Source organism: Hippoglossus stenolepis, chromosome 5, assembly GCF_022539355.2.
Source record: "Hippoglossus stenolepis isolate QCI-W04-F060 chromosome 5, HSTE1.2, whole genome shotgun sequence".
In the NCBI taxonomy this organism is placed as follows: Eukaryota; Metazoa; Chordata; class Actinopteri; order Pleuronectiformes; family Pleuronectidae; genus Hippoglossus; species Hippoglossus stenolepis.
This window is the reverse complement of record NC_061487.1, coordinates 21,707,484-21,734,932: the sequence shown is the minus strand read 5'-3', so window position 1 is coordinate 21,734,932 and position 27,449 is coordinate 21,707,484. Positions and strand designations below refer to the sequence as shown.

The following is a 27,449-nucleotide window of genomic DNA, read 5'->3' as shown; positions in this document are numbered from 1 at the left end:
CTTTTCCAAAATGTTGAAATCCGAATATCATCAGCTGACTTATCATTGACTTTTCCTTTCAGATTTAATGACCCCAGTTTAATGCAGTCTTATTTTTCCTTTGTTATTAATCTGTTCTCTCCACACTAAAGGTGAGATAAGCCCGATGACATCACTCAGACACCATGTGTTGTTTCCTCAGACATGACACATCGCCTCCCGAGTCACACGAGTCAAAACTGCTGAGTGGTAAAATCTGTTCAGTTAACATGTTTCTTTCCTCTCGATTCATTCACACAAACACATTCTTACAAAAAGACACTGAGACACGGCGGCATTTCTCTCTTTTATTAGATTATAATCCGCAGAGCTTAAAATATTAAATTGCTTTTAACTTAGTTAATAATTAAAATACATAAAAACGAGAGCCAGAACTGAAGAACCCTGCAAAAAAAGAATTAAAATAAATAAAAAAGGAGAATTATAAACCCATCCTCCTCCATACAGAGGCTATGTCTGACAGAACCCGCTTGCGATTCTTTGTACAGTAAAGTCCAAGCAGACTGTGCATTTTTCTATACATGTGTAATGACGTCTTTATTGTTATTATTTCTGACCTAATTCTCCTCTGATAATCTTAACAGCAAATTTAAAGGGACAGGTAAAAAAAAGATTTTATTTTTTAAAGTTTTACACCGTGAGCACTGGTGTGTTAAACAGCAGAGCAGCTCCACCCCCATCACTCTCACCCCTCTCCCCCTCTGTGGGCCTGCAGACATTACCTCATGTCTTTGTCCTCCTGTGCTGCTGCAGTGTGTGGTAGCGGTGGCGTTTTTAAAGCGGCGGCTGCTGAGCGAAACGCCAGGAAACGGCTCTGACTCAGCTGCAGACGGGCACCAGTCTGTCTCACAAAGCTTTCGCCCCCTGATCAGATTAGAAATCTATCATACAATCTTAAGATTTTCTTCTCCGTTTCCCTGTTTGTGTGGTTTTCTCTATGAGTTTGCTGCCCTCTACAGGTAGGCTCAGGGACACGTTTGTTTGGGGGTACACCAGGTGCTATTATGTGACTGTGGTTAAACATGATTTGTCGTACAGAGGAGTCTGGAGAACGAGGGACAGAGAATGAAAACAAAAAACAACAAAAAAGAGAAAGAGAGCAACTTCTCTCTGGCAGCAGTGACGTATTCTCTCAGGTCCTGAGTAGGAAGCGCTTTAATCATCCCCGGCACAAACAACCCAAACAGTGATTGGCTAGTATCGCCCCATCAGGCAGTAACATGGCTCCCTACCGGCCAGCGCAGTGGCCATGGGCCCGCGGGCCGGCAGCGGCGGAGCGGCCGGGCCCGCGGGTGAGCAGAGACGCCTCTTCTCCACACATCAGCACTGTACAATAGTAGGTCAAAGCAAAGCAGAGCCCCCTTCCTGTACTGTATGTCAGGCAGAGGACAGAGGGACGTGAAGGGCCAACAGACGCACCTCCCCCTCCACCCTCCCCCCACAACACAAAATAAAACTCGATAAAACAAAAAAATAAAATTAAAATGAAATAAAAACCAAAAAAATAAAACATACACATACTTTTTTGTTCCTAGTTTAAATTGCAGAGAAGATGGGAGGGGTTTGCCCCTGGGAGGAACGCTCACGCCAATTCCTGCTGGCGTGACAAACCCCTCCCCGCCACCTCAAACTCCCCCCTCCCCGGAAACCCTCCCCCCTTCCTTGCGGCTGGTTGGTTGATGTCATAGCGAAATATAAGGGTAGTGGAAGGTCTCTTAAGTCCTGCTGGCACCGAGGAAGGGGGCCAGACTGTCTTTCCTTGTCTCCTCTATCTTCTATCACCCCGGGGCTGTCGTCTCACCGCCACGCCCTCCCTGCTCATCTCTCCGTCACGTGGTTTTGTGAGGAAGGGGAGGGCGTTGAGGTTGGGCTGGAGGGGGCTGGGGCCGGCGCAGGCGGCGGGGCGGGCGCACAGAGGATTTCGGACAGGTCGTCCATGATACAGGTCTCCTTGGGGTCGACCAGGTTGAATTCCCTTACGAAAACGATGAAATGTGCATACAGAGTGTTCAAGTGGCCCTGCAGGTCCAGAGCCACCGTCTCTTTAAAGTGCGCCCAGTAGAGGTGAGCCAGCACGTGGTACAAGTACCGGCAGATCTTCTTCACCAAGGACTCAAAGGAGTTGGGGAACTCTTTGCCTGAAAAGAGAAAAGGAAACAAAACCAGACAGGAGTTGGGATTAAAAACAGGATTCACATTGAGGAAGAAATACTTTATGATTTAAAAGTCAAGGCTGGTGTTGCTCTTTATTATCGAAAAGACTAAAACCAACAACAGTGCAGTGTGACCCCATTTTGACTGAATACCTTTCAGTGTCCTACACTTTCTATAGGTACAGATAATGTAAATATTTGAAAACAAGTGACAAATATAGTTCTAATATATAATATCTATTTTGTGCTGCAGGTTCTTAAACAGCTGTTGCACCTGTGAGTATTAAAAGCTGCTGCGTGATGTATTAAAACAAATTTTAAATAAAGTACAGGGTGTGATCCTCGTAATGAAAGAACACAGTGAAACAAGTATGTGGTTCAATCAGTGAACAAACACTCAATCAATTCATTATTGGTTTTTACATGCGAGTTGTTGACAGAAACAAAAACTCAGAATATTAACACCAGATCTAAATGTATTAATCAAATGTCTGGAGATTCATTTCAAATCATTTTGATCTGGATAAATCATTTCAGTCACTTTTCAAGCAACAAAAACTATAAATTACATAATGATGAAATAATTTTAAGATGTAAATATTTGCCGGTTTTATTAGTTTTCTATGACATTCTGAGAAATTACAATGAGCACTTGGAGACTTAATTGTTGGACCATCAGTTATTTACAGTATTCTAAACATGCAGCAGGGGGCAGCAGCACCTCACGTGTCACCCAACAGGCCTGTAAACAGAGACACTCACCATATTTTGTAGGAAAGATTTCCTCGTCTGTGACCAGTTTCTGACAAAGACTCATTACGAAGTCGACATATTGTGGAGCAGTGCACTTCGTCTTCTTCCCCCTCTCGTCATACCAGTAGTATATTCTAGAACAGACACAGAGAAAGAAAACACGTCAGTGCCTGTTGTCACTGAGTCATTACAAAATAACAAAAGACAAATTACTGGGGAGTAGGAAGTCATTACATAACTCAAGTGGTTTTTAATGAATCATAACAATTCAAAATAAGTATTTTTAAATGAATAATTGTAGCTAAGGCAGCAGCAGCTCAGACATGAGCAGGAGTATTTCCTGGAATAAAACAGAAAAGGGAAAGAAGATGACGTATGAGACATCACCTGCTTTATTCCCTCATGCAGCAGGAATAAAAACCTGTTAAGACCCATTATGGCTCAGTGACACTCCATAACATCTCAGTTATTATGTTGTCATTTCAGTGAACCTGCTGAACCCTTGTGCCCAGATGCTACAATTTCCTGATTGGGCCAAATTCCCTGCAGTCAAGGGAGTTAACAGGACACCAACCGCCCCCTCAGTGCTCAAGCTTGAACCACCGCTGGTCAAATATTTCCGGAGGCAGATAGATAGCTGACGCAGATAGCTGGAGTGCAGGCACAAAGCAATGGTTAACAAAAAGTCAAACGTCCGATCAGCAGACGATCAAGCAGCGGGCGGGGGGGGTGCGACAGGACCGGTGAGGAGGCCACAGACTAAAGAAAGATCTCAGTGACCTGGAGATGAATATAAACGCGGGGTTTTATTAGCGTGGGCGAGCGAGTCAGTGGAGCAGACGTTACGAATCCTGAGGAATGTAAAGCGTCCACAGAAGTGACCCTGCAGGAGGAGACCTACTGACCACAGCACCGGCTGCAGACTCTTACTCACACAGGATTAGCCTTTGTGTTTATGTGTGGGAGAGACACTGGCTGAACTACAAACATGTCTCCTTCACTCCTACACACAGACGAGAGTTATCTACGGACATACATATTATTATATAGTACAAATACTGCTACACAAGGTGGTGTCAGGTCTTTGGTTCGCTGGAGGCCTGTCCTGAGTGTGCCCCGCCTCTCGCCCAGTGACAGATGGACATTCATCCCCTGTGATCGTACACAAATCAAAGGGAACGCAGCAAAGGGAACCAAACCTGCGGCCTCTCCAGTATAATTTTGGTAAATATGAGTCTTCACAAATTCCTTGTGACATTAGTGCAGTTCTGCCTTAATTTGAGAAAACTCTAATTTTTGAATTTAATTTCCCTTGAGGTTTCAATTGGGTTAATTGGGTTCATGGCTGACTTAAGCGACAAGTGTTTTGTCTCCTTTTAATCTTATGTTTAAATGTATTTATCCTGAATATTTTTAAATCCATTCTAAGTAGAGAGCCTGAGAGTGCTTTTTACACGATAACACATGTCTATATATTATCTAATTATTGTCTTTTATTGCCATTCATTTTACCTCCTTTATCATTTATTCATCTTTATCTTGATGTTCTTCATCAACCTCTGTTTGTTTGTGGACCTGTGCTTTTTGACACGTATAACATTGGATGTTGTTTGTGTGATCGTGAACGGGGGTAAGCTGCAAATGAATAGTCCTCTTTGGGATCAATAAAACCGCCTGAATCTGAAGCTTAATGTGCTTATTTATTTTACCAAGAAATCCAGCTAATAAACAGTGAAAGTGTTTTACCAACTCTGCCTCACACACACACACACACACACACACACACACACACACACACACACACACACACACACACACACACACACACACACACACACACACACACACACACACACACACACACACACAAAATGGGTCTAAATAGCTACCAAATGGTTCCGTTCCCTCATAGCTCATGGAAACATTTTCTTCCAAAAATAGTGCTGAGCTCTGCCTTCGGGCCGGGGCACTGTCGCGGCTGTGGCTCAGTCAAGTTTTCACCACAGAGGAGGTGGGGGTGCCAGGTCCTGCCCGGGCAGGAAAGGGTGGGGTTCTGGGTAGTGGGCAGCGGAGTAAGCTACAATCGTAAATGGTGGGCCTTGTCTTAGAAACACAGCTTTGACAGTGAGTTTTAATCAATCTAAAATTAATTAAACATTTTAGTCAAATCTGAGGAGAAGCCTGAGAAAAACTAGTCTAACTCTGTTTTTCCCCTTCATTACCACATTAAGTGTGTTTTCCACAGATCAACAGACAGCGCAAACAAAAAACGTGTTAATCTGCTCTGCTGCCTCCTCTCTTCACATACCGCAGGCAAAGCACCTTTGCTTCTTCCATTTTTCAGGGTGTGGGTTAGTGGCAGTAGCTTAAGGTAACAGCAGTGGAAACATCTTCTGTTGACTAAGAGGTTAACGCGTGACAAGTTTCTTTCTCTCAGCAGATATGTCACATGTCATTTCTCAACGGTTGTGTTGTTTGGCGTGGATGTCACTGACACATTTCTTTCCACGGTGAGCATGTGGGCAAGTGTGGTTGCTTGTTGTATGTGTTAAGAGCTGTGTAGTGAGTGTTGTGGGTAATCAAGTTTTTCCAGCCTCGAGTACACACAGGGGCAATGAAGGGCTCACGTATATAGACGGCACCACACCCCGGGCAAACTAGTTAGATAAACACTTACAGTTAGTCACCTCCCCTCTGTTAACGTGAACTGGCTTCCGTGTCATGATTGTCTTCAAACTATTGCAGAGGTATTATTGCTCAGAGTAGCGTTTAAACACCTTTGGAGAAAAACGCAGCTACAACTTGATTCTAAAAACATCAGAGACACTTTAATAATAATTTGTCTCATGAGTTCTCTGCTGCAGAGCCAGTTTCAGCCGCGGAACAAAGTCCAAACTTTAAACGTGAACTCTTTTGGTGACATAGGTAGGAACAAGGTAATGACCGATTTATCAGCTGGTAAAGTATATCGGCAGATATTTCACAGCAATATCGTTGTCTGCGTTTTTGTTTGCAGATATGAAAACTTATATTTTACAAAATAAAACAATGCAGATGCTAATATTTTAATTTGTTCAAGCTCTATATATTATATTGTATTGTGTTTTCTTTTCTTTCTTCTCATTTATAGTTATTAATAATAAAGTTTATGATTAAACTATAAAATATCAAGCTTCAATTACCTGTCTCTGTCATAAGGTTTGGATCTTAGGAATCATTTTTAATATATATATATATATATATATATATATTGGTAGTCTCACATTAGCTACAGCTGAGCTTTAAACCACCAACTGTGGATTTTGTCCTGCATCACATCCACTGGAATTGCATTTAAACCAGATCACTTTCTAAAACTAAAAGTCAGGAAACAGACAAAGACGTGAACCATCCTTTAACATACAGTAGTAGACGTTGCAAGAATGCAGATGCAGATATGCAGTGTTCGCTGTCCTGCAGCTCTTATGCAAATATACAGGTTGCTGCAGTGCATTAAAGCTGCATAATGCACATTCCTAGATGGACTGTGCAGATTGTACAAAGACCTAAATTAATGCAAGTGCACTCTGCGGGTTGTGTGTCGCCCGTCGCTGACTGGGGAAGACGTCCCCTGATTAATTAACCAATGGGACACTGGATTTCTGATGAATAAACCAATGGGGCTGAGCAGGTGAGTGATGAATAAACCAAAAAGTGGCAGAGGTAACTTACGTGTTGCAGGCCGTCATGGCTTGACAGGTGTCCCCAGTGCAGAACTCTGAGATGGTGCTGTACTGCAGGTTGATAAGATTGAAGAAAGTTGTCGCTGTAGAGGAAATGAGAGAGAGAGAGAGAGATCACAGCGTTATTCAGTGCATGTTGTCTGCTGCTCACGTGAATACGTATGTGAGAATGACGTTAATGAATGACTAAAACCCTGTGAGAATATATCAGTGAACTATTTGTGTCAGGTCATGTTCTATGGATGACGAGGAAACGCCTACAGCAATGCTTGCTGCCTATTTATCCGTCGCAGTGATCCATGGAACAGTCACAGTCACATGCAATACTCCGTGAAGTCACTACATCCTTCAACGGTGTGTCTGTGTATGCGAACTTCAGAAAAAATACAAATCAGAAAAGTAGGAGGTGGCCAGAGCTTTGGCAAGTTTAAGTTGTTGCTCCAGTCACTTAAGACTTGTACAGGTATTTGTGCCGTGGGGGAAACTCCCTTGCAGCTCGTTTTACTGCAAACAAAGCATTAGGCATTAGCTCTGTTAGATGTATGCCGATATGTGGGAACTTTCTGGTATGGTCGCATTCTGTAAAATGTATGTGTTCGGCAGAAAATGTTAATTTACTTAAAGCTTGCAGCAGCATGTCTGGGGAAACTCCTCTATTGCACAATCCTTTTTATTATATAAATACTTTCTTACGTTGATTAGCTGCTACACCTACAGAACGTTGGGAGGTCTGAACACCACAGGCAAAACCCTTAAAAAACATTTAACACAATATTGTTTAGGCTTCTGTGCTGAGCATCTCTGAGCAGCAGCTCTGCTGGTCTAGCTCCAATTTGTGAGAACAGGCCTGTGATTTTCTTGACGTCATGTTGAGGAAATAATCATATATCATATTGAAATGGTTGCGGTGCATTCAATGACTTTGATTCCTCCCCACACCAAAGTCTTAGTTTTCCTAATGGAACAAATCCATCCACAGGACTCATCTGGTCTTTTCCGGCTAGAAAAAATAGGCACGAGAGGGAAAGCCTTCAGTGAAAGTACTGCTGGTTTATACTTATCGCCAGAATTAAATTAAATGACTTCGGTCATAACTGATTTGATTAAAAAATGATTAAATCAAAACATTTTCAGCCCTAGTGGTTGTGTTCCAGTGAGAGGTTGACAGAAACCAGCTTATGTAACTTTACATTTTTGAAAAATGTCCCATCTGTTTTAGAACACCATTTCCCAAGCCTGAAATAAAAAGGAAAGTAGAAAGTTTGTTGTGTTCCTTTTCCCTTAGGAGAACCTGGATGGTTTGGACACGAAATCCAAACAGAGTCAGGGAGACAAAATAAAGACCCTCGTGAGAAGGGACACAGTTAGTTTACCAAACTCCAGAATGGGTCCTCAGAATGACAAATATAAGAGCTGAACCACTGCACCCGGACAAATCTGTCAGTAATCGATGATGTTTAAAGAAGCTGTGTGTGTGTGTGGTGTTATTGGAACAGGCTCAGCGTTGTGCCATGCCTGGATTTTGTTAACGGCTTGGCTCTGCAGCACCACTGGAACATCTCGTTGTCTCCAGATGACATGTGCATACCAACTTGGAAAAACAATTCCTAACTCCTGAGGACAAGTCTAACAGTAACATTAAGGAGTTTTTATGTCTCAAGTACGATGATAAATCCTTCGATTATTCCAAAAAAGGATAAGTTACAACAACTTTTTCAGGTTAAGTAAAAGCAGAAGTGCCTTGTGTTCATCATCCTCAACTACCACCACTGTCAGTCACTCACTGTTGCTAGCTAGCCATTCGTTGAGGTCTATCTCTCTGGGCAGCACCACCAGCTCCTTGAGGTCAAAGTCCACCACACGGATTTTCGTGAACTCTGGCTCCAAGTACTGCTTCTTCTCCTCTGTCGGAGGCTTCTTTCCATTTGGCTTCGCCTTCGACTTCCTGCAACACAGAAGAAAAGAGGAAAGGTTAAGGAGATGCAAAGGACTCGACAAGGGTAATAATAAAAAAAAAAAGGGAAAAGAGAGGTTTTTAAAAAGCCCCCATGGGCGACGTAAATGCCAGATTTGACCAGTTAATTGGATCCTGTAAAGAATGAAAGACGAGCATAAGAATTTTTCCAGACAGGCTTACATGATGCCACTGTGAAAACATCTTGTATCCAACCAGATACTGACGGAGTGACAAGAAAATGCTGAGCCAACACTGGCCGTGGAGTACGAATGAGCAAAAGTTGGTTGTGCAATAAAATACTTGATGAACAAGAAAGTTAATGCACTGTCAATAGAAAAAGCTTTTTGCAGACAGAATGTTATAAATGTATTTTGGCCTGAGCTCTCAACCCAGATATATCTGTACACCATAGAAAACAGAATCGGCGCAACGAAACACAGATCAAAGCAAACAAAGACTCCTCTGTTGCTGTACCTGACCCCTGAATCTGACCTCTGACCTAACGCTAGGTCTATAGCTTCCACACAGACAGCCGTCCCCAGCGCCTTGTACTTCCACTGCTAGTTTTAGCATAGGGATGTCATATCACACTCCTCCTGCACTTCCAGGGGCTGTAACCTCGCCCCCCAGCCCCCTGCTCCAAGTCTGTATCATTGGAGGCAGTGCAATCTGTGGTCAAAAGTCGAAAGGCTTGATACAAGAGGCAAATAAACACCAGACGATTGAGAGTGAGTCGGGAACAAAATATATACTAATGTGATCAGGAGCTTAGACAAGTTAGAGCTATAAAGAGTCAAAGTATTTTGTCAGTCCTCATCCTCATCTTGTAAAGACTCTGTTCCTCTTCACAGCTTGTCCACTACATCTTCATTTAGCTCCTTCTTTCCTCTGCTACTGTTGTTTAAGTTTGCTTAAGGACAGGGGAGTTTCAGTTTGCTCCCTGAATTTATCGTAGCTTTGCTGACCCTAGTTTCCGCTTGTCTCACACTCACACCCCCCCCCCCATCTCCTGTCCTCATGCCTCCTCTCAATACCCTCTGTCTAAACACCAGCTCCCGCTCCTGGACCGAACGAAGCTGTTCTAACAGCAGCAGCCAAGAACCTTCTCATTTTCACTTGGACTTTGCAGCAAGTAACTGACGAATTCCCAGAAAATAGGTTGTTTTTCTGCAGGATGACATGGAGCCAGAGATATTAGAAAGACTAGAGAACAGAGGGGTGAGTGGGGACAGAGGGGGGAGAAAGGAATGAGGAGAGGAGGTAGATTGACACAGGCCCAGCTGATATCCATGGGAACTAATAAACACTTACAAAACATGACAGGACTGTGGAGCACAAGGCCTCTTGGCCAGAACAGTGTTCAAAAGCCCTCTGCAGTTTAATTCCCCTCTCCAGGAAGCGTCGCCCTGCTTTCCTCCTCGGCAAACAAGGGAAGGAGAGTCAACAGGCGGATGCACACAGAGCACACAGCCCTATACTTTGTAAATGTTTAAAACTGCCCCCCCCCTCTCCCCCTCTTTTACATGTCGGCTGTCGTCCTAATTTATCCATCAGGAGAAATGCTGCCTTTGAGCCGCTTATAGAAGTGATACAATCTGAATAAGACACTCGCAGAATCACGCTCACAGACGCACTCGACACGGCTCAGGTTCTCATTTGTTGGGTAATGACTCATCGAGGTATTTGACTCTTCCTATCTGGCAGTACCTGAGCTTGTTTAGGCCTCATTTAAAAAAAACGAGGACACTGCAGATTGCACTGCTGTCGAATTATTAATGACCACTTTCTGTTTCACCTCCTGTTGCTCTGCCTTCTTTCTGTCCCTTGCTCAGACATTTCCTTTCCTTCTTTCCTCCTCATGGCAGCTGGCTCACCTGTCCAAACACTATTGTTCAGGGTCAAAACCTCAGGCCTCTCAGTCTCATACTCACCCTCTTCTTTATCTTTCTGCCCTTAACTATCCCCCTGCCCCCTTAGCTCCTTATTCAACTCCCTCCATGAACTCTACTCACTTATTAATTACGGTTTCTTTCATTTCTCCTTATCGCCGTCCGCTTCCTCTCCCCCTCCAAAAAACAAACCCTTCTTCCTGCTCATAAGGCCACAGACAGATTCATGAGGTCTGTGTAGTTTAGTGCTGTGAGCTACATGTTCCATCATGTGAAAGAGCTTTACCCGAGGAAAGCGCCTCATCCACAGACACCGTCAGCTCTCACAACTTTTCAAAGGCTTCGCTAAGCACTTCAGAAAACTGTTCCGTTCCCGTGAAAGGTTCAAGTCAGTTCTTTCTCGCCCCCCGCCCACCCCTTCCTTTTGAAAACATTCTGTTGCACTGAGCCATTTCCTGCGACTCTCCCTCCCTCTGTAATTTCATAATTTTCCATAGAAATGCCTTCTCTGCTTCTTGCGAACATTTGTGTGGTAAGGGGAGGTGAAATTCTGGAGCCATTCGTTTATTTTAGGATAAAGAAAACTTCCTCTATGCCAACACTCCTCCCCTCATACGTACATAGTCTGCCTTCACTACAACACACACACACACACACACACACACACACACACACACACACACACACACACACACACACACACACACACACACACACACACACACACACACACACACACACACACACACACACACACACACACACACACGTCTGTTCTTGGTAAAGTTCTCCCAGGCAAGTCTTTGCCATAAAAGGCAACAGATGCTTCTTTCTCCTCACCAGATCAGGGGCAGATCATGGCAGGCCAGAAGGCAGGAGTGTAGGGGAAGTGAGGCCAGGGCCAGGCACATGTCTCTGGGCTGGGGCTGGGGCAGGGGGGGGGCTGCTGCCACAGCCTGTCTGGCACCAACAGGAACCAGTCCATGTGATACAGGCTCACAATCCAGAAAACCCTGGTCAGGCTTGGTGGAATAAAACATCACATGTGCAAAACTGATGCCATTTGAACCTCTGAAGCTCACGTGGAGGCTGGGGAGCAGGAAGACACACAGCCTGATGTTTATCTGCAATAAACATAATAAGGAAATGGGGCTGTATAGTCGGGTGACATGGAGGTCAGCGGCGCTGAGTTGAGGAGTGACTTACCTGACAGCTGTTCAACCCCGTCTGTTAGCCACTCTATTACCCCTTTCACTTTTCCCGGCAACACTACCCCCACCACCCCACTGTCAGGCCTTCTTCACTCACTACCACTCCTCTTGTACAATGCCACCAGTATCCCACTTACACACTCTGTCACACACATATACACCTAAACACACGCAAACACACATAGCTCCCTCTCCCTTTTCATGGCCAACCCAGCTGGTCCAACAACAGCTGCGTCACGAGCCTGATCCCACCAGAGACCTCGAGAAAATCCAGAAGAAGCGAGTCCTGTCTGGTCAGAGAGAATGTGTGTTTGTGCGAGCACGTGACTTCACCAAGATTTGATTTGAGTGTGTGAAAAACACATCGATTTGGCTTCAAACTGCAGAATACTGAAAGAACACTTGGTTCTAAAATACACGTGTAAAGAGGAGCAGGGCCTCTGGCAGGTACACCACAATACCATCTCATTACCAGAACCTGTTTCCAATTAATCCTGGAATCACTCTGGGCCACATTACAGAGCTCTGCTGGAGAAGAATCTCTAAAATACGATCATTTGCTACTACAGAGCTCCCTCTCTCTCCCTCTTGTGCACACACACACCAATGCTTCTGCAGAGGAAATGATCAAACCACGCTGAGTGATTTTTTCCCATAGTTATCACCTAAACACCAAATCATGGACGGATTCCATCAATGTGGGCCTGGACTTTTTTATTGGGTCTTTCTGAGATTTGAACAAAACTCAACAGTGAAACCTCTTCAAATAAAAAACCCATGTAATGACTTTCCCCTTTAGGCTGCAGCTCCTGCCAAGTCACATATTGCACAAGTGGTGCCTTCTGGATCATAAAGGAATCTAACTATTGGCATATGGATGGAGTTAATACGATCTGCAAGGGTGCAAATGAAACCATCCAGCTGCTACTCATGTACAGTCTGCTCTCAGTAAAGTATCTGTTCAAAATGAACCATTTAGCTGGTGCTAAATGATCCCAGATCTAAACTCAAACGAGGCAAATACGATCAAGCTACAGACAGAAAGGAGCCTAATTTTCAAGGAATACTGAAAACATCTCTACACTACAGGACATTTTCTCAATCAATCACTCAGGAACAAGAAGAGGAAGTCCAAAGTGCAAAAATATACTCTTCTAGTCCCAACCTGTTTCCAATACAGTGCCAGCGTCTTTGATAAGGATACGAGAGATAAGAAGCACCACAGACAATCAGAGGTCGTCTACTCAGGAACCGCAGAGAAATCAAACACCTTATCCTCAACTGACTTTCAAACAAATAGCTGATAAGTTAGAAAAATAATCAATCGAATGTCAGGAAGTTGCTCGCTCCACTCTAGCATTCATAAAACATCAATAGCAAGAGGATATCTCACCATTCATTAGCCAAGGATTAGAACTGAGTGACTGAGGCTTCAGCTTCAGTCAGGAGGATCAGTTTTCTCCAAGGCCTGGCCTCCTGATCTATTTCAGGACTCAAATTAAATAGACGCAATGGCTCTTTCCCCCCCAAAAAAACCACAGACGGAGGAGCGCAGGCAGTCTACGCACACCAAAGCTGAACCACAGCAGCCATTACAGGGCTAAAAAGAGACAGAGTTAAGGATGGACTAAACCAGAGGTTCGGCTTTGCAATGCTTTAGTGCACAAAGTAAGTGCTCTGTTGAAGTTGCTCCCTATTTTTATATTTAAAGCACTAAAACACAAATACTCGTCACTTTTAGATCGGGAGAGATAAGAGGGAAAGAAAAACAAAGAACGTCCAGCTGCCACCAGTTAATCAGGAGCATCACCGGGGGCTGCAGCGGAACTGTAAATCAGTAAATGAGAGTCAGGGCACGCACACAAACACACACACACACACCTTAACTACTGACCCTATCCTAGCAGTTCTGGCTACCTCATCTCCTTCTCCCCTTGTCATCCTGTGCTAAACCCCATTGAGTGGCTCTCAGGCCTGCAGAGTACGTAAGGACCCCCTGCCAGCATCATAATGGAGCCTCATCAACATCACAACGCACATGTGACAAGGACAGGAAAAAAAGGAGGAGTGGGGGGATAAGGCCGAGCTACTGGTTTAACACTTGGCAAACGTAACCTTGTTGGAAGTGGGTTGGCTCCTACATTGATTTTGGTTCAAAAGGAAGCGATTGATGTGGATCATATGACTGAGGAGCTGAATGAGATTTCTCCTGAATGGTTACTGGATCAAATAGTAAGCGAGGCGATGTGTGTGTGTGTTGGGGGGGCTTGATCCATAGTAGTCAAGCAGCCAATGTGAGCAAAAAGCAGCTTTGGCTAAAAAAAGGATTTAAGATTATATACCCACTCTCAGGGGACTAGGCTGCCGATAGCTATTTCAGCTATCTTTATTTACAGTATAGTCTGTCGTATTAATATCTGCTTCCAAGCTTAAGGAATTCAACCCTTCACTGAAGGAAGAAACAGTTTTAAAGTCTAGCTATAAACAGGTCTCCATCGCCCCCCACAAAACCCCAAACTATGCATCCTTGTTAACTTTGATGAAGTGATTTTTGTTCAGTGTTTCCTCAGGATGTAAGATGATTGTGAAAATCCCCTTTTGTCCCCCCCGCCAGACAAATTAAAGGTGTATTTCCTTATAACCAGACGATTTCTTAAGTAAGAAAAAAAAATCAAGGAGCAGCAGGACTTGTCTTTACCTGTCACAGCTCTTGCAACAGACATAACATACAATAACACTCTCCTCTTCACATCCTGCTTACAGTCTGTTAAGAGATCCTAAGATGGTGGACATTCTCCCCCACTATCACCCCCCACATCTTCACACACACCACAACAGGTTTTGAAGCATGTGCCCTATAAGCTGCTGCCGCTTGAAAACACACCTGTCCCTAGACTTGAAAGGTAAGAGGAAACTCCGAGCAGAGCATTAACAAGACGCTCTGTCCCCTGGAGGAACACACTCTAAAGCCCTTTTCACACAGGATCTCCGGGTAAAATCCGGAGAATTTGCTAAAGTTTTCCCAGACTTTGCCTTTCACACATGCACAACGCAGCGGGAGGTTTTCTGAACAGACACGTTCACAACACAATAACTGCGTTATTCAGGCGAGCGGTGGAGCAGCCGGGTGCAGCAGGTAGAGACAGGAAGTGACGTATCAACTCTGCTGCTGAGATCATGTGATCATGTCCATGTCAGCTCCTATCACCACAAACTCTCTAGACATCTTTGTTTGTGTCTTCTATGTGTATGGCACCGCTTTTTCACCGGGAGATATTTGTTTTCTTTAATTTCATGTTTGCGTCTGTCGTGTGTTAAAAGCGTCATCAACCCCCCGACTTGGTCGTGGTGAATCCCCGCTGTGTTTTCACTTCGACTTCTCCAGGATTTCTATGGACTTTATACTAGGAGGCCAGAAGAAACTGCAGAGCGTCTCACTCGGTCTTCGCAGTCCAGTGCATGTCTGAAGGCAGCTATAGTGACTGCACGTCATTTTCACGTGACACAGTTAATACACTATTGCGAAATGCAGATGTATTTTTGACTTGCATCACTTGCCTCCACGCAGGTTAATCACGACTGTTTTTTTTTGTTTGTGACCAATTGTATGACACATAAACACACTTAACACTCCTCTTTGGGTCATACATTCTTCAAGTCTGACGTCTGCTCGGTCATAGCAAGGCCTTTGGATAACCGCGTAAATGGTCATTGATCAAATGCCCGCTGATTACTATGCAAAGTGCCTTGAGATAAAGTATGTTAAATTTGATTGAATTAAAAAAAAAGAGCAAATAGAGAATCACACACATTTTGACTTCGAGTCCTAATGTTGAAATATAGCCTCTGTGTAAAGGGTTTAACCCTGAAAACAACATGCTCTTATTTTAAACTTAAATTATCTTTACGTGGTTATTTATCATATCCCCTTCCATATATTTTCCAACTTGGGTTTTTACAGATTCATTCACAAGGGCTCACAATATCCACGATCAGAAACTTTTCTTCTGTTTCTACTAAAACAGCCCAAGTTCTTGTGTACATGTAAATCCCTGTGATTTGTAATAATGCCCTTACAGGCGTCCTGCATGATTTATTAGACTGAGGATGAGAAGTCAGTGTCACATTTCTCTTCCTCTTGTTGAGTCTTGTTACCGAAGAGCTGCAGGAAGGGAGAATGAGGAATTCGGGCGACACGTCCCCATCACCACCGGCTGCTAAATTGCTGTGACCCCGGAACCTGCGGGTCCTCAAGTGGACTCGTGTAATTACCACGACCGAGGAGGAGACAATGACTTAACCCTCGTGTGGCTGCGGAGGTGTGGAACCGCAGGTTTGAACATAAACCAGAGGGTTCAGACAACGGACGGGACGTGAACGCAGCAACTTATAATTTAAGTGAGCAGACGTTTGTAAAAACTTTAAAATATGTGTCGAGGATCAAATATGACGTCGGGCCATCATACAAATACACAGAAGACGAACTTTTAAGTCTATGACATCTTCATAACAGTAAAACACCATTGACTCGGACTGTAGAGTTAGTAATAAAGTTGTTATTGGCAATTTTTTAGTCGCATTTGCAGTACAGGCGAAGTTTTAAGCTGATCTGAGTTATCACTAAGTTAGAAGAACTTTTACCTGAGCACCTTCCCGACCGCCTGAAGAACCATTTTGCAACTTAGTCCGTTTTTGGAGTTTCTCTGAGAGTGCATGTCCGTCTTATCTCCAGAGAAGGAGCAGTAATCTCCCACCATAGTTTAAAACATGAAGACACGACGCCACGTCCGGACGCAGCAGAGGTTCAGAGTCTCTGAGCTCCGCGAGAAGAAAAAAAAGAGACAAACTTAGTGGAGACTTTACCCACAGGCCCGCCCCCATCTGGCTGTTTGGGCCAATCGGAGGAGGGGATGGGGTTGAGTGGGCGGGGCGTGCCGGCGTCACAGCCTGCCCATGTGGACGTGGTTTGTGCTTTTTCACCTCATGTGTTGTTACAATGCAGCAACAGGTGGTCGAGCTCGTGACTGTGCACGACGGTGCATTTGAAAAGGGTTTTACACTTCAGCTGAACCAGAAAAACCTCACACACACACACACACACACACACACACACACACACACACACACACACACACACACACACACACACACACACACACACACACACACACACACACACACACACACACACACACACCACACACAAAATCAGCCCTCAAAATGGATCAATGTCAATGTTGTAGCAATTTAAGTTTAACCTGAAGTGAGTTATATATATCACACTCACACAAGTGTATTCAAATAAAGCAAAAAAAAAATCTATCTTAATCTATACTCACAATGAATATATACAGTAATTATCAAACTGAGTAAACTTCATCTGGTAAATAAAACAAAGTGAAGAAATTAGTGAAAATTATGCCAATATATGGGCCCCCAAAAAACCTGGCAATGATTCCTACCATGTTATTATCAAGCTCTTATGAAAAAGTAATATAATAACTGCTTCATATCTTACAGTTTGACCATAAACTTAAAGAACTATAAATAAAAAGAACATAAACTAAATATGTTAACTTGAATTAAGTACATAAACATGCACATCATAACTGCATATCTTTTCTGCATTGTTAAAATGGATTTAAAAGATTTTATGTTGCTAACTCCAAACATAAAGGCAGCATACGTCTGTGAAAGGCTCATATTGGCAAGTTTTATCATCCAACCAATAAATCTGTGCAAATCTTTATTTTCAATTGTAGATGTAGTTGAACTAGGCATTAAAGCAAATAATTTAAAATCAAAAGAGAATGAAGGCAAAACCTATACAAAATCATTCTTATTGTACTATAAGGACTTGTAAGTCAGCCTCAAAAGCTGGCCTGTGTGTTTCAGCAGGTTTACTACTTCACCACACCTTACACACGACCTGCAGTAAAAAAAGTTTTGACGGTGCCAGGTGATGGGACCGTGGGGCGACATTCCTGCTGCTGATTCTAAACTTCACCTGCAGTCCAACTATGACAGGCTGGCAGCAGTCAGGCATGTTCAAACACGAGTGTCAGAGCCGGAGAGACGGAGAGAGAATCAAACAAAGCCTGTTTCAGAGTCACTGACAGATTCATTAGAATATCTGGAGATTTCTTTAACGACTCTGTGGGGCAAGGCTTCACCCGGGGAAATTCTTTGAAACAAATCAATTTGTCAAGTTTCATATCGTGGACTTGATTTAAAGCTCGAGAATGTTGTAAATTCGAATAAAATTGTCAACAGAAAGCTGAGCCAGCAACACTTGAGTACAGAGTGAACAAGAGGAAATGAACAGTGGATGGTGGGAGTCGTGCAACTCATGAGAAGATTACAGCTGCTGTTAAAAGAGCTCATTCCCTCGCACGTCTGCCCTCTAATTATTGCCTCTTATTCTCTTCTTCACAGGTTTCTCCTGCCTTTCTTGTTTTGTTTTGTTTACTCGTCTCCTCCTCTTGAACAGGTCTGATCTTCCTCTCTGCCTCCTCAGACAAAAACTGGTGGGGCCCAGGCAATGTTGGGAAACACAGGACCACCAGGCTGCTGCAGCGTGGACGCACTGATCTAAGGGGACCCGCGGAGCTACAGTATGTGCACTCTGTGTATATGGGTGGGGGGGAAGCAATCAGGAGACAGAGATAAAAGAGATTGTGAGGGTGTGTGAAGACTGTGTATGGTAGTGTGTAATTTGCGTGTGCAGAGGTGTGTGTGTGGAGTCTGCACGCATGTCAGTGGAGCATGTTTACTGTGGGACCTTCTGAGGCGCCGCTTGTTTATGTTTAAAAGCCCCTGTGTGATCTGAGGAAACCATCAAAAAGAATCACAGGGAGAGAGGGTCCGACAGGCGCCTCTCTGCACCCTCACCCAGCGTGACCGACCGCCCCTCTGCCCACCACATGCACTGGGACTGCACACTGGACTCTGGCTGGGTGGTGGGTGGAGTCGGGCGATGCAGAGGCCCCTGTGAGTGGCTCCTGCTGTGGTGGCGGTGGTGAGGCGCAGAGGAGAGGGGAGAGACACCAGAACAGAGCACTGACTTTTCCCCCCTCATGCTAAATATAGCATCAGCCTGCCATAAAGAATAGAGAGTGCAACGGGAGGGGGCATTAGGGGGAACGTGCAGTGTGTGTGTGTGTGTGTGTGTGTGTGTGTGTGTGTGTGTGTGTGTGTGTGTGTGGACATGCATAAATGAGTTGGCGACTTAATCAGAGACTGTCTAAGCGGGTGAGAGAATGCTGGGGGGGAGATGAAAGGACCTGTAACCAGATAGAAATGTGCGTGTTATTTTAGTGACGCATCTAAAAAGCTTATTTTGGTGTTTGGTATTAAGTACTCTCATACGGACATTGAATTTTTACGACACTAAAGAAAGCCTGCTTGTATATACTACTGTACATCATATACACTGTATATAAGCTGATATGTGATATACTACAGTGTAACATTGCCGTAATAGCTGATACATGTTCTCTGCCCGTGCTGCTTGTGACCACTCAAAAGTTGCTGTAATGGAAAACCTGTGCTCAGGGAACTTTCCATTAATTTGTGTCTAACTATTGGATCCGTGCGGTCACCGAAAATAGAAGACATCCATTCAAGATCACTGGGGCTTGGCCTGGACCCGGGCCTCTGCGCTCCCTGCTGTGTTACTGTGGACAAAGTGCTTTAATGAATCGGGCGTGAAAGTTAAAGAGCAGGTGGCGTTCACCATAAAGTGGCCTTCTCCTTGGTCGAACAGGTCATATGCCGGCACGCCTCTAGATTTACGAGCTTCACCCTAACAGAGCAGGTGGAGACAGAGACGATGCCATCCAGCCGCGCAAGTTAGACCCCGCTTACGCAACGTCTGACGTGGATGGAAACCAACGGTCGCATTCCATCGTCTGGCAGACAGAGGTTTACTCTTTCTCTTCCCTGCGGACGTCACAGTCACCTTCCCTAACACTGTGCAGACAAGACATCACTCAACCGCCACCTGCTCTCACCAAACCAGATGTTGTTGCAGGGCACAGATTACTGGCAGAACATATACCCGGCGTTTCACAGGGAGCCCAACAAAGACAGGATGTGTGCTGTGTTAAAACAGACTGAGGGATACTTTGGGTTACAGTAAGGTTTACGTAAAAAATATGGTTTATGTAAAAACACAAACCACAAGTTTTTATCAGGACTGATTCAAGTATGCAAACCTCATCAAAAAACAACCACCCCGGAGATACAACCAGTAAAAGCCCAGATTTAATTCGAAAACATCACAAGGAGGGAGCAGAAGAACTACAGGCAGTTTATGGAAACTGTGACGTCACAGATCTTGTGACGGATGCGTTACGTCTTAATCAGATAAGTGAAGAAATAAAAGAAAGCACAATAACTAAAGCAAACCGACCAGAGAGACAGATAAGACGGCGTTGGGTAAAAATTCATGCTATTCAAACTATTAGCGCGTTGACGTCATAAACGCAAAAGGTAGGAGGCGTTCGATAAAGAAATGTGCTGTATTAATGTGTTAAAACTCAGGAACGAGATACACTGGATTGTTAAACTACAACCGAATTGACATGAAAACATTCAAACTGAGTGGGACATTTTGGCGTGTTCGCCTGCAGAGCTCTCCTCACTGCTCAGAGAGATACATCGCTGGCCCAACAGGTTGGGTCTGAAAGTCAGTCGACATTCCACCTATTTGAGACAAAGAAAACACTGATCCCAGGCCAGCAGTAAATGACTCACAACCACAGCAGATGTGCCTTGGGGCTTGGCAACAGCTCATGCCAGAGGGAAATCTCCAGCCAATCACAGTCGAGATGAAAATGACAGACAGGCCCGGCGTCCAAACGCGTTAAAACCCAAAATGACAGCACGGACATTAAGTTGCTGTGTAAGTCCCTCGGGTTGGGTGTTGCGTTCTGGGTGTGTGGGAGTGTGTAGTGTGTTTAGGTAAGGTCTTAGCCAGTGAAAACAGAGCACACGGTAGGACTTTGGAGCCAGGGGTTTTTCTACTGGCCCGGATAAAGGTCAGCAGGGCCAGGAGACACTCGGCACACTGAACCCAGCGACCTGCAATACCAACCTCTTCAGACGGACAAAAGAGTCCTGTGTGCTGACACAGCGAGAAAAAAAGTAAATACAACAAAAAATGCATCATCGGTCTAACACGTTCTGCGACTAAAAAAAGAGAGAACTGAGTCTAGAACAACAAAATCAGTTAAACTAACTCCACCCCTCTACCTTCCATTTCTACAACACTGCACAGCATGAAATACTGAGTGTGTAGGGCCTGTGTGAGAGTGTAGAGTGTGTGTCTGTGCATGTGCAGACAAAGTTAGATAGGCAGCATCTAACCTGGCAAAGTAGCAGGACTCTACCTCTGTGTTTACTGACTTTTCAAAAGACCGAGTTTGGTAACATTGTGAAGTAATGTGGGATCATGGGAGGTGATGTCTTCACCACCATCACTGCAGTCAGCTTGTACCCAGTTAGGATTCCTTTAGTGTACATCGTTCAGGAGGTTTTTACAGTGAGCCGAATTAATCACAGAACCTCCTCCTCTCCAAAACAAATGGACCAGTTGTTTAAATCCAGTAAAAACACTGAATGAAGCAGTTTCTATTTAAAAATCAGCATTTTTTCTGATGCTGTTCAGTGGACAAAGTAAGTTTTCAAGGGTCTGTGATCCAACCTGTTTCGCTAAACTGTTCACATCTTATTTCTCAAATGACGTCCAATGACAAAAATCCTTAATTTGCTTAAATTATAACAACAATGAAGAACTAAAAAGTGTATTATCAGGCCTAAAACTGGATGAAAAGTAAATTTAGCCTCCGGCACATGCGCCACACACAGGCGACCAAATGAAACAGATTGTTGCCAAGATCGAAATTTTGGATTTCTCCAAGTTTGAACATTTGTGGAAATATTTGCGATAATAATCATAGTTTTCTTAAAAGGCAATATATGACATTTAATATGTCACATTAATATATCAAGCCTAACTATTTCTTTCCCATCAGTTTATTCTTTCCTTTCCACCTTTAAGGCCTTGAAGTCCTCTTTCTCTCTTTGCGTGCGCGCTCTGTTTCTCCCTGGCTTCATATCTTCTTTGCATTCCTGTAGGGGAAGGGCTGCATGCAAAGACATGCCACTGCTCTCTGTACACACAGCCTGGCTAAACAAAGACGAGAGGAGGAAAGCTGAGGAGGAAGAACAGTAACACGCACAGTGAACCAAAAGGAGGTCAAGAGCAGCAGATCTTAGAAGTATCATTTTCAGCTTGGAATGAAGTTGCTTTTCTTGTTTTGCGAGGCAGCGGCGTGAACTTGACGAGCAAACATATTAGGGTTCGTCTACATGCTGCATTTAACAGCAGCAATGGCACAAAGGGAAAATACAGGCCTGCTTGATTTGTCACATCAGTGTTAATCCAATTAGAAGTCAAGTTAGTCTGGATTTGTTTTAAAAAACCTTTCAGGCAATGGTTCGCGTGTAGGAAGTTTGGAAGAAAGGAATTATGTTTGCCGTGTTCTGACTAGTCGATGACCGAGGGACGAGAGGGCTTGAGCAAGATGGATGACAGGAGATGAGAACTACCAGACCCGCATCCAGACATTTATAAATCACCATCTCCATGGATACAGCTTAGATTAACCACGTATCGTATTAGAGGGAATAGGCCAGAATGAAAATATGAAGAGAGATAAAATGGGAGAAGATACGGGAAGGGAGGAAGGAAGGAAGTGAGTGCATGGGAGATGAGATTAGTTAATGGAGAGGGGTGTGCGGCGGAGGGCAGGGACGTGAAAAACAGAGCAGATAAAAAGAAGCAATCGTAATAACAGAACTTTTGGATGAGAAGAGAGAGGAGTGAAAGAGTTTGGCTCGATGTGGGAGGCTGTCTCAGCATGCCCCGGCCGACTGCCTGCTACACTCCTCCTCCCAACATTCCTTCACAGAGGAGTCTCCATCCATCCCAACCTGGCCAGCTAAACACCTGTCTCACACACTCACAGATGATAAGAAAGGTATAAGCTCGGGCTCAGGTGCAAGGTCAAGTTTTGATATAGTGCTCAACGAACTAATAAGGCAACAACGTTATGAATTAGTGATCAGGGGGGAGGAGGAGACAGGTGAGCCCGCTGACCTTGGGAATAACCGTTGACATGTTGCTGCATCACAGGTGTTCACACAGCTTGTCCCGGGGCCTGCAGCTAACAGGGGAATGGTAATGAGGTCGGACGACCTCTTAATAACTGCAGCTGAGCGGCAGAGTCACTCCGTCATCAGTGTCACGAGATAAATCACACGACAAAAGCAGTGAGGCACCGACTCAGTGTGAGAGAGTGGATGTTCTGGTCTGTTACAACCAGTGACGGAGGAGCGAGAGATCCCATCACTGAAGGGACAAGAATGCGAGTACAGCGCGTAGCTAACTGCGGTGTTCACGCTTATAGCTCTCATAATAAAAAAGGAGCTGCACTTGCACAGTAAAGGTGTGTGGATGTGTCATGTCTTGTGCTACGCTGAAAGATTCCCTGAGGCTACACGTCTTCCCAGAACTCTAATAAACCTCAACTAAAGGAAAAGAATGTGTCTTTTTCTTGGAAGACTGTGATAACCTTGGCACTGAGGCAAGGACACACACCCACAGACACACACAGTTACACAACCTGTTGATCTCCCAACTGCAGATAAAATTCAGAACATTTCTGAACCAAAAACCAAAATTATTACCTAGATTACAGCTCTAGTGGAACAACATTGCGTAGCGTGGTCTGGCTCTAGTTCTTCTGGACATGAGAGAGGAACATTCCTTGTTTTTCACACACTGGGGTAGAAGGTAGGTGTGAATCCAACACTGCCACCTGCTGGCAGAGAAAATGAAGGCGCGCACAGCTTTCACATCAGGTAGGTGAAGTCCCCACAAGATGTTGTTACTGGGGAAAACTTACTTTCTCACTTTACCTACAAATTGATCTACAAAGTTGGGACTCTTATTTACATATACAGCCCCATTTTATGGACTTTAATAATTAATATTCCTTTTGCTGTTAGGTTTTTCTGTTTGCTTGTCTTTTTATTCTCTTCTCTCACTGTCTGTAAAAAAGTTACCTGGGCTCTGAGCCAAATAATTGGTTTTAACTTAGATACCATAACTTGTTATGATGACAACTGTTATTTAGTTAAAGGGTCGAAGAGTCACCTAATGTGTTTTGTAATCGGAGATAACGCCAAAAAAGGAAAACATTTCCATAATTTCCATAACTGGAGGGCAGCAATGTGACTCCGGAGAGAACGTCAGATACAATTACAGCATTTTTTTGTAATGTCATCAGAGTAAGAAGAAATCGGAGACTGGGCGACATTATGACACAGTCCACACCCTTAGAAGGACACATCTCTGACTGCAGCCATTGTCTGAAACTTACACAAATGTACAGCTGGACAGAGTTTTTCCATCCTACTTCTCCTTTTCAGGTTTTATGCTGTGTGGCTGTGTGTGTGTGTGTGTGTGTGTGTGTGTGTGTGTGTGTGTGTGTGTGTGTGTGTGTGTGTGACTTGAAAGCGAGCTAGGACTGTGCCAACACTGTAAAAAATAACAGGTTTCTTTCCACTACTTCTGGTGCTGCAGAGTAATATAAAGAACAGAAACTAATATTAAGTGTGAAAAATAAAAAAAGGTTTGGAGGGAAGAAAGGGGGGTTTGTGACGTAAAGACGAGGTGCAAGGAGAAAAGGGGGAGAGCTGTGGTCCAATATATGCTACTGTTTGCTCTGGAGCACAAGAAGCAGCCTGTGTGTTTGTGGTGTGAGCATGTGTGGTATATAAGGTGGAGGGGGCTGGACAGAGGAGAAAGAGCGTCATGGAATATAGGTAAAGATGGAGGAGGCGAAGATGAGGTGGGGGAAAAGGCTTGGGTTTGTGCCCCGTGTTTACACAGGATATATATATATATATATATATATATATATATATATATATATGGGGCTTCACCGTTGAACAGAGATCTCTTTTCATGGTTGGAAGAAAAATAAGTAAATAGAATAAAACAAGACAGCACCGGCAGCATGGACTTTCAGGTCTGCATGATGGAAAGAAGAAGCCCTCAGTTAAAGCAGCAGAGTCAAACTCGGACTGTACATCAGCTCCGACTGGACAGTGAAGCAGGCGCAACCACAAAATGGGCACCAGCACAGTTGAGCCGGGAAGTCTACTGGCAGGCTCTCTGGGAGGTGGGACTGAAGGACGGCTCAAAGGGGATGGTTCAGTCTTAAAAGCAAATGATGCAGAGATAAATAAAGGGTGTGGGGTTCACATACAGAGTTTGGGTGGTTCTCTTTCCTGCTCCGAGGCTGTACATACCTGCTCCAGCTCATTAACTCCTAACTGAGGGCATTTAGTCACCGATTTTCTACCGAGGGGAATGTGGCTGCATATAATGTATATCGCTTTCCCACAACACACACACACACACACACACACACACACACACACACACACACACACACACACACACACACACACACACACACACACACACACACACACACACACACAGACTTAAATGTACAGACTGTTCCTTTAACATGGAAATATAGGCTGGAGTAATTGGTGCCGACGGCCTGACGAACCACTCTGCTGTACGGCAACGAGGAATGAGTGACTGATCAGTGTCGAGCAGCCGCTTCATCACTGCTTGAGTGACTGTGTCAACATATCGTACATATCACCGACTCAAGCAGAGCGTGAAACATAAAAAGAGGCAACCGTGAGAAAAATGTGTAAAGTATGTACGACATAAAGACGGGAATGCATAGAGTCGTGTCAGCAGAAATGATAATGAGGTAAAACCCAGCTGATAAGATCTACGGGGGGGTGGGGGGACCCCTTTCCCAGGGGAACATGTCTCCATTTCCTGCATCAGCAGTAACCGAGCACAGCTCCACCAGACTGTCTGGCATGTGAGCGAATGGCAACACTGGAGTTTGATTTGTTATTTCGCTCCGGCTGATGCCCCGTTTGCTCTTTAACCCTGAGAACATGGACTTAACTGACAAGGTCTAAACTCGCTGAGCTCAAAGATCTTAGGCTGCGATGTTCTCACTGGAGATTTGAAGAAAAATCTAGCAAATGTACCTATTTTTCATATTAAATCCATTAAAAGGTGTCTTTTTGAAGGTTCATTTAACTTTTGCACATTAGTACCATCCATTTTGAAAATTATTTTGAATAATGTTTGGGTAGTTTTTATTTATTTTAATATTTAGGTAAAGCTTTGCTCAGTTTTTTTAATTAATTGTTCTGGTTGTATTTACAAAGTTGAAAAGTTATGACATAAAAACAACAAATAGTTATTTTCATACAAAGTCAGTATTCTTTTGTGAACTTTTGCTGCAAGAAAATGGATTTAACTTCTTCTTTCCTTGCCCCTTTGTTAGATTTCCCTTTAATCCTCAGCTCCATTGATGACGTGGGCAGTGACTTTCTGTTTCTTCCGCTGTCCTCCACAGATGTGACTGAGTACAGGAACATTATGCAGCCATCAGCTCCAGTTTGTTTTGTACAGTAGCCGTTATCTCGGGAGAGAATTGCCAGAGTCGTCACAGCAGGAGCAGCAGCAGAAGGTCTCTGAGAATCTGGCTGGCTTTCAAACAGCCGACTCACATCTGCTCTTCCGCTTATCACAACAACCGCACAGTCAGACACAGCGGACAAGGACATTTTCAAAGAAGAGTACAGCCAGTGCGCCCCCCTCCCACCACACACCACACAAAGACACACAAACCCCAAGTGGTGCATTTTAAAAATACAAAAGTGCTGTTTACACATTCAGTCCAAGTACACAGTTCACAAGGTGCTTCAATGAAAAACTAGCGTTGTCCAAAGAAACAGGATTTACAGAGATCTAACCAGTGCATTGACTTTTGCACCTGACCAATGCATCTCTCTTATTTCCCAAACAGAAACAAAAAGGAGAAACAAAATTCACCCTCCATTGAGCAGATGACAGATCTCGACCATGTGAGAGCAGAGGAAACTCTGGTCCATTGTGTGAGTTTGATTAACAATGGGAGTGGATGAAGGCGGAGGAAGTGGTAACACCCAGGATTGGGCAAAGAGGTGATGAGAGGCATGTGACTGAGGGAGGCCGACAGATTAACAAACCAAAAAGCAAGTCGGTGGAAAATGTGAGCAAATGAGAGCTCCCTGTAGGAAGATCTGGTAAGTGCACCTCAACGCGCTTTTTAACTTCTAATCGGCTTAGAGGTGTGTGTGTCTGTGTGAGAGAGAGAGAGAGGCAAGAAGCAACAGCTCTCCTGCCCAGGGAGGAAGTCGGATCTCTCCCAGGAAGATACTTGAAAAAGAGGCAGACATGATCTAACCTGAACATCCACCCGTAACAACAACAACAGCCGCTCAACAACAAGACGGAGTGATGGTTAGCCCACAGCGAGTCCCATAACCCAGAGCTGTGACAGCTGAACTCATATTTTAGACAGAAGACATGTTCCACTCATTGACTTGTTTTCCGGTAATTAGCTACGACAGCAGATCTTGTCGGGATGTCAGCAGATATCAGTCTCTAGGGCCTAATCAGGAGGAAAAACATCCCGTGTGTAGCCTACATGTTTGGTACAGGCCAAAAGCTGTGCAGTGTTGTTAGGCAAGACACAGTAATGTCATGTGTTTCTGTGTTATGGCCA

The 27,449-nt window shown here is 44.2% G+C and overlaps 1 protein-coding gene across 4 annotated transcripts in view; it reads right to left on the bottom strand.

The window, feature by feature from the left end:
* Window positions 1-312: 312 nt before the first annotated feature.
* mob2a (MOB kinase activator 2a) overlaps window positions 313-27,449 on the bottom strand; it is a 60,538-nt gene continuing 33,401 nt past the window's right edge. For 3 of the 4 annotated variants that reach the window (XM_035156306.2, XM_035156305.2, XM_035156304.2), the window contains exons 2-5: window positions 8,452-8,612; window positions 6,657-6,750; window positions 2,955-3,079; window positions 313-2,177 (exon numbers count right to left, since the gene is read on the bottom strand). In XM_035156306.2, the coding sequence (XP_035012197.1) occupies window positions 1,858-2,177; window positions 2,955-3,079; window positions 6,657-6,750; window positions 8,452-8,612 (700 nt within the window). In that variant the 3' untranslated portion in view covers window positions 313-1,857. Of the gene's footprint in view, window positions 2,178-2,954; window positions 3,080-6,656; window positions 6,751-8,451; window positions 8,613-16,365; window positions 16,560-27,449 lie in introns of those variants that run through there. The other variant, XM_035156303.2, reaches the window with a different exon arrangement.